Here is an 8,455-nt window from a genome sequence, read left to right as displayed (position 1 = left end):
TGGTAATGGCAGTAATGTACAGTCCTTGCTAAAACCCCTGTTTTGTTTTGTAGGTGTAGGGGATACCTGAGGTTCAACTTAAAAAAAGGGCGATAAACGTTTGTTTATGTGTACGAAATTTCCTGCACGATCGTTCAAGACTAGCAATGCTGGACACTTTCAAAGTTCTGGTAACAAGAACTAAAACAAGAGTAGCAGTGAGGCTCTGGGGTCAGTGACTTGCGCGGACCCAAAAAACTAACAAAAAAAACCGTACCTTACAACATTGGGTTGGGGTAATGTATTGGTTTATCTTTTATGAGTTCCATAACTGCATGTCATCAATTCAGTACCAACATGTGCACAGTTTTGATTTTTTTGTGTTTCCGAACATAGTATACACACACATGCACACAAAGATATACATAATATTCAAAGGCCAGTCCTGTCCATTAGAAGGATCAAATGCTTTGCTATGCATAGTAATCAATACCATAATCAGCATCATCATCTAACAATTATATAAAGGTATTGAATTAACAATTTAAAATATGAAATATCAAAACAAAAACACCTCCCAGGTGAAACACAAAAAATAGGTAGCAATAGCTTTTCTTAAAATAGCTCCATATTAGTTTTGTTACATGGTATTTAACGAGTAAATAATTCGCACAGTTGATCACCTTCAAAAATAATGCTGTGCAACCACTAGGAAAATCTTTACAAGACATGTTCATGCCCATAGACTACTTCTACAATAAAAATGGCTGTTATAAGTGATAAAATTAAATTATATGTTTCTATATATACATGAATATGAAGTAATCATCAGTTTGATTGTTATTACTTACTGCTAACATTTAACTTGACAACTGCAGTGGCTTCTCCTTCTTTGTTCTTAGCCTCCACTTTATAGTTGCCCTCATTATCATCCACAATATCCAAGATCTCCAATGTCAGGATGTAAAGGTGAACATCAGCATACATAGAGGTTTTATATTGTTTAGATTCTTCAAGGGGAAGACCATCATGATACCACGCTATTTGAGGCCTTGGAGCAGCTATTAACTTAAACTCAAATACAACCTTTTTTGTGCCTTCCTGTACTGACTTAGGCTTAGCAAGTTGCATGAAGGCTGGTTTAAGACCTTCTGGTTCATCTACTGTGGATTCCCTATAGAAATGAAACCTCCAATATTTACTGGAAATTACTTATTTTTAATAAAACATATAACAAAACTAGCAGATGTAAAGTGAATAAAACATAACTGCAACTAAAATCTACATGTAGCTTCAGCCACTACAAAAAAGAAAGTGTGTTGTACCAGAAAAAAAAAAAAAAAATCAATAGTGTTGGCAAAATATCCAGTGGGCAAATGTCCTTCATGTTACTGTGTTTTGGGATATTTATTACTACATTGATGTATTTTCAAGCTCATATCTTTCATGAATTATTTACAAACATTTCTCTGTCTACAATAAAAGGTTATTGGTGTTGTGTCATCAACAATAAACTGTTTACCTTGATAAAGATTTTCTTGATTGTAAAGTGTGGCCACTGTCAATACTCTCAGCATCTGATACACTCACTACGTATTTCAAGATATACAATTTATTAGTGTTAAAATCGTGTTTAGATGCTACACAAGTATGTAATGTCTTAGTTGATACATTCCTTTTGAACTTTTCGTACTGATGATGCAAAGAATAGATAAAAGATACAATAAAATAAAATAAAATAAATAATCTACCTTATAAACAGTTTTGCTTATTAATGAACGGTAGTAATGTGTCCTTACTATGGGTAATGTTGAAACAATTTGACAGGTATTTGGATTATACTTTTATACTATTAGATTCAAATTAGGCTAAAATGTATCCAACTTTGAACAACGTCGAAAAGGGAATGAGGACGTTTGTTAGGGAGACGGTTCGCACGTGGCGCCTTGGGTCGGACTGTTCCATTTTTTTCGAAGGGGTGTTCCGTTTTGGGAACAATGGCAATTAGTTGGTTATCCAGGTAAGTATTCACGAAATAGACTGAACAATTGGGGTATAGTAAAAATAAATATAATACAATTTTGAAAAATATATATATAGATGTACACTCCATTAATAAACTTAGAAGAACAGGTGTGGCCAAAAACTGTTTTTAAGGTAAAATTATTCTTTTCTTTTAGCATCATGGGTCAATATGAAAAGAATGAAAGCAATGTATAATTTCTACAAGTAAAGTGAATTATAAGATATACATCAGTAATATTTACAGACTGACAACAATTTGAAGATACTGCTAACTTTACCTTCTACAAGAAGTTCGGCACTGCTTGATGCAGCTCCTACTTGGTTTTTAGCAACACATGTATATTTCCCTGAATCTTCTGGAAGTACATCTTTAATTGTCAGAGTACACACTTTCCCATCATATCTAACCTCAAAATCTGGTGATTCAGGTATTAAAGTACTCTGGCGATACCAAGCAACAATGGGTGTAGGGTAACCCTCAACACAGCACTTTAGTGTCACCGGTTTGTTGTCTTTGGTTTTTGTTGTTTCAAGTGGTTTACTGAAGTGAGGGGCTTTGGCTTCACCTTGAAGTGTTAACTCTGTTTTTACACAAACACAATAAATATTTAAGAAAGCCTCACTTCAAACAAATAAAGTCCGGAAAATCATTAGTTTAAATTAATATCAACCACAACATATTTCAGTTCATATACAATTAACTTGCAAATGTGTTATAAAATCATCACCATCAACAAATCAACACTGAAATTAAAAATATAAAACTAATCTGGTCACATGACTTGAATGTACAACAGTATCTACCTGTTCCAGTTGGTAATGCTCGCATACTATTGGCCAGTTCTTCCTCAAGGTGTTCTTCATACTGCTCTGTTGAAACCAGATAAGATGAAGGAACCCACCCTTCCTCTCCAGTGCTTTTCCTCACAAGCCACCAGTCACCATGTGTGCTGTCTAGGATATGCAAATCTTCAGGATCAAAGACAAGCAAAATATTATTATCTCTTGAAAACACTTAAAAAAATATAGTTCTAATTAAATAATAATTACAAACAAGCATCTGTCCTCTGAATACCTTGTTTAAAATACATCACTTCTAAACAACATAAATTTAAATGAAAACAGGACAAAAATAAAAGATACAAAACAATCGGAAATAGAAAATAGCCCAGAAAATGTTTTTCCTCATATATGTTATTTTATTTTATTTTTTGCAATTGAGTAAACACTTTCTAATTGGATCAATTTTACCTTCTCCTTCTCTGATGGACATAACTTCATCAGATTCAGCTAAGTAGCTCCCCAATGCAACAAAATTACTTGGTTTCTCTTTACCCTCCTGTTTACTTTTCAGGTCAGGAATTTCTACCGGCTTTAGAAGATATAAGGAAGATTATGTCATGTAAGTTTATAACGTTTCATTATCTTTTTTGATTATTAAAAAAGAATGTACACCTAATATATAAAGAAGATGTGTTAGTACAACACTCAATATCACATTTGTTTTTTCTCTTGTGATGTTTCTTGTGAACATTATATTACAGTACAGTTCCACTATTAAACCTTAAAATCTACTTCTACTGTAAACTTAGAAGTACTGTAAACAGAATTGCTAGTTCTCAGGATTGAGCTTTGAAGTTAATGGAAGAAGAATAAGGTCACTGCCATTTGGTATGTAATGTTAAACCTTATACACACACCTTTTCTTGTTCTTGAAATTGAATTACAGGCTCTGTTTCTGTGGTGAAAATAATCATCTTCTCTTCCTCACCAGTGGTGGTTTCTTCAACTGTTTGAGTAATTTGTTCTTCTTCAGTCTGGGGCAAGTATATAGACTGTTACAATAACCTTAATCATAATCTTATGTTTTTTTAACAGGAGTAAGAGCTCTTACAAACATATTATTGAATAATACCTATTTAAATTCAATTCATTTATTCAACAACAAACATTTGAAACATAATTTATCAAGACATTAAAATAGTAAAATATTGCTGATGAAAAGGAGACATTTTAAAACTCTTGCAAGCTTGGCATCCAGTGTTCCTTCATAAATTCAGAAGTTAAAAGTATAAAATCAATTAAAATTTTAAACTACAGGACATTTAAATACCAATAAAATTACAATATTAAAATTGTGAGATAAAGTGATTGTCTTGTATAAAATTATTTTGAGTAAGACGATAAAGATGTTCCTTAAATTTAGTTTTAAAATTTGCTGGATTGTTTGTTTCTTCTAAGTCACTACATAGGCTGTTCCAGAGTTTAGGTCCTGTACACAAAATTGTAAAACTGGTAACTAAAATGTCTTATCTTATACAAAATACTGACATATTTGCTAATTTTTTTTGTAAATTTGTGTATTTGTTAAAAGAAATATATTCATCAATGTATACTCTTAATAGTTTTCCTAAAATCTCAAAAATATTTCCTGATTTTATCAATGATTATTCGCTGTTCAATTTTGTGTACCAATCTTTCAATATAAAACCACTACAGGGTCAGATCGGGACAATGGACAATCTATTCCACTAATTTCAGGTTAAATGAGTTATTCAGGGGATTTGTTTTGCAAATCATGATTTGTTACACATAAGGTTCAAGTTATATTTCTCTATGGTAAAACAAAAGAAATGTAAACCAATTAAATTTCTCAATTCCAGCACTTAAGGATCAAAGGATTGGGGGGGGGGGGTGGTACAACAATTCTCATTATGAGAATCATAATAATATTGTGATGTTTGTATACTGTATCTGCCACCAGTTTATAGTACTTAGCAACTCTAACATAAAACTGAAAAGTGGACAGTGGATAGAGCTTTGCTATAAAGACTTTTCATCTATGTTTTGTTTGTCTTGATCCTCAGCACAGCTCATTAAGCAGGCTTATTGAACCATAAAAGTTCATAATAAATACATTATGGTGCTTGGCTTTTGTTACTAAGATTCATTTTCCATTTTTTTAATTTAAAAAAAGAATATCTATCTGTAGAACAGTTAAGATTTGTATCACCCATCTGTAATATTTGAAACAAAAATGATCTGTTTTGTAAAACATATATTTGTTTTCTTGGGTACAAAAATATAATAACCTAACTTTTAAAATAACATGAAATAAATGAGTCATTTTAAGGTGATTTGTATTTCTAAAAGTGACAATCACTATACCAGATTCACTGAACTTAAGTAATGAATGAATTATCTTCAGAAATCGTTTTTAGTTTATCAATAGAGATTGAGTCTTTCTTATGTTATTCCGGAAAACCACAACACACTACAAAATTTGACAATTGATTGTAGGCCCCTATCATGCTTTAGATACATGGATTCTTTTAACTTTGTATTGTGTGCATTAATGTTACAACTATATCAACCACCATCAAATCAATCGTGATGTTGGTAATATATGAGTGAGATACTTACCTGGATAACCTTCCCTCCCTTCCTACCCTCGCCGAGATCGTGTCGATCTCTAGGGAATGAGGACGTTTGTTAGGGAGACAGTTCGCACATGGCGCCTTTGGTCAGACTGTTCCATTTTTCGAAGGGGTCCTTCGAAAATTTGAAGATTCAAGCACAATATTAATATCCCAGCGAGGAGGTAAAACGCGCGTCGGGGGTCAACTATTGAACATACCTCGTAATAACTGCGATATCACGCTAGAGGAAGAAATGTTCGATCCATCTGGGAACGTCGGTAAAATAGCGCCTAGCGCAGACCGGTATCCAGCAATCGAGCGTACCTGTAACGGAACTAGGGGGTGCTGTGTTATGGAGAGTAATGTGTGACCGGAAATGGTCTGCATCAGTTGGTTGTTACCATGCGCCAGTGATGTTGGAGTATATAGTACAGCAAGATGAAACTATTATGTAGGCCAAATGAATAAAGTTCGGAGTTTGTCGGGTAGTGAAATGATTATTGTACATTTTACGGTGATTAATTAAATTAGCGAATTATTTTGAAGTTCCCTCTTTCCAAGAGGGGATGCAAATGCTTTGTGAAAATGAGTACGCCGCGGTACTCATTTTCACAAAGAAATACACGCAACTGGTGAGCTAACAATATGCCAATACATGAACACCTGAGAAGGAAGGTTCAATCACGTTGTTGCCCAGCAAACGTCTGTACTGTATGGTGGGGAGGGGGATAGGGCACTACTGATGTACTGTGTAGTGGATGACGATGAGGCATAGGCCTACATAATAAGACTAGGGCTAGGCCTAACTAGACAGTGCAATAATATGTGATAGAAAGTACACTTTCAAAAGAAATAAATTAAAATAAAATTTAAAAAAAACAAAAAAAAAAACTAAAACAAATAGGCCTAACTAAGAATAATTCAGTTGCAGAGGTACCTTGTCTGTTCTACAATGCTAACAACCTAGCTAGGACAAGGCATCCATGTGCAAAGCAGTGGTGTTTGTTTATCCATGAAAAAAGCACGCCGGGATAGTTTGCCTTACCAGGAAAAGGTGACGTAATCTAGCTTATGACATATGCATGCTAACTATATTGTGGGTGAGACGTCACCAAAAAATGAATTCTATTATAACCAAAATATTAATAACTACAAGGTTTCTGGGCGTAAATTCCCTTAATACGAATTAAGGGTTGCACAATCTCCTTGCCATACAAATTACAGCTCCCACAGACGTCTCCGTACGCAACCGGAGGGAAAGTAAACTCTATCTGGTACCCACGGGAAATTGTCTGCAGGGTCAAGCTGTCTGAAGCAAGCCGTTCCCATTCGTGGGCGAAAAACATCAGCCTCCCCCCTACCAGACCAGCTCCTACTGAGGAACCGGTCCCCCACCATGAACATCAGGAACGGGGCCCACCCCTCCCCCGCCGCCGTGCCATGTCGGCTGGAGGACCAGCCCGGGCAAATTGCGGATTGGTGGCGGGAGCAGGAGCAGGGGGGACAGCGGCTGCAGCAAAGGGAGGGGATGCGACTGAGGCTGCTGCTGAGGCTAGCGTCTCGCAAACGCCCAACGCTGGGAGCGAGCCGACCGACGATCACGCCGCGAGAACTTTGCCCTTGTCTGAGGCCCCGCTTCTAACTCTCTCGCCCAGGCTTCTTCCTTGGCAGCAAACTGGCCCTCTGCCCCAAAAGAGGGGCAGTCAAAAAACCTGTCAAAGTGACCAGGACTGACCGAGGTAGCCCGGAGAACATTAGCCCTCCGGGCGGCCCCGGGCAATGGCAATGGCACATAACTGGTCAGAAATAAGGCCAACACCCTCCCAAAGGAGAGCAATGGCGTCAGGGACCAGAGTTGGATTCGCGTCGGCGTCAGACAAAAAGGACAAAGCAAAACCAGCCCCATTCACGGCGTGAATGCGGTCCACAAAAGACAAAGCCTCCTCGGCCACGCCCTGTGCTTTGTTCGAAGACACAGTCTTATAAGCTGAAGAGAGCTTCTGGTCTTCTCGCAATCTGCCCTTGGCAGTGCGAGGAATGGGCGGTACCTGAATAAACTGCTTAAAATGGTCCCCGGGGACTGGAAAAGCGGCTGTGCGCTTTGCCGGTCGCCGCGGCAACCGGCTTAGATTTTACTTGCGAATTTAAGCGGAGAATAAGGTCCGGGTGGAGACCTACAACCGGGACAAGATGAGCGGGATGAGCCACAGGCCCGCCCCCAAACACCCCGGGAAGGAGTCTCAAACGAGACACCTAAATGGTCAAGAATGGGCGGCATCGCCCGGCCCACGAGCCGAGAAAGATCGGAGCCGAGAATAACATCCTCAGCCTCCGAATCAGGCTCGGACGGATCGTCCATAGGCGACTCGCCACCCACCCAGACCCCTTCCCCAGAGACAGGAGGGTCGAAGACCGGGGGAATGGACGGGACAGGCACAGCCGAAGCGACCTTCATCCCGGCAAAAACCTCCCTAGCAACACGGCCCACCTGCTCTGAAATCAAGGAAACCAAAGCCGGGTCCAACGGAGCAAAAGGCGAGGAACCTGATGAGGCCAACGCCGCAACAACCCCCGACGGAGCTGGCAACAAACTCTGAGACTGAGGGGCAGTCTGAGCTGCCCAATCAAGAGCCGCCGCAAAATTAGTAGGGGGCCAGCGCGCGCAAACCACGCAAGGCTCCGTCTTGCTACACGAACGGCACAAAGGGCACTTCGAGTGCCTATCGAGCTTGACACTCGGTTTGGGGCCCCCACACGCCGAGCACAACGACTTGCCTGCAGACATAGCGGAAGAGACTACAAAAAAGGATATGTTGTAAAATCAACTTCTTGAACAAAATCCAAGGCAGAAAAATAAAATTCCAGAATCCAGCCACTTCTTGAAAATAAAATCCAAGGCAGAATAATCCTTATCACGAACACGCTAATACGTGGAACAACTCTATGATAGAGCACTCTGAAGGAGGCTCACTTTCCAACAAAGGTCGAAAAGGGAATGAGGACGTTTGTTAGGGAGACGGTTCGTACGTGGC

The 8,455-nt window shown here is 38.6% G+C and overlaps 1 protein-coding gene across 1 annotated transcript in view; it reads right to left on the bottom strand.

Annotated features, from left to right (window-relative positions):
* Positions 1-8,455, bottom strand: part of LOC117112527 (titin-like) — a 59,133-nt gene that overhangs the window by 10,940 nt on the left and 39,738 nt on the right. The window contains exons 16-21 of the mRNA XM_033255609.1: positions 3,705-3,821; positions 3,256-3,376; positions 2,809-2,973; positions 2,283-2,585; positions 1,502-1,568; positions 831-1,153 (exon numbers count right to left, since the gene is read on the bottom strand). Coding sequence (XP_033111500.1) covers positions 831-1,153; positions 1,502-1,568; positions 2,283-2,585; positions 2,809-2,973; positions 3,256-3,376; positions 3,705-3,821 — 1,096 coding nt within the window. The remainder of the gene's footprint in view (positions 1-830; positions 1,154-1,501; positions 1,569-2,282; positions 2,586-2,808; positions 2,974-3,255; positions 3,377-3,704; positions 3,822-8,455) is intronic.

Source organism: Anneissia japonica, unplaced genomic scaffold (genome assembly GCF_011630105.1).
Source record: "Anneissia japonica isolate Jap-2015-1 unplaced genomic scaffold, ASM1163010v1 scaffold2991_len510020_cov192, whole genome shotgun sequence".
Taxonomy (NCBI): domain Eukaryota; kingdom Metazoa; phylum Echinodermata; class Crinoidea; order Comatulida; family Comatulidae; genus Anneissia; species Anneissia japonica.
The sequence above is the reverse complement of the archived record's forward strand: the minus strand, read 5'-3'. Positions and strand labels throughout refer to the sequence as shown.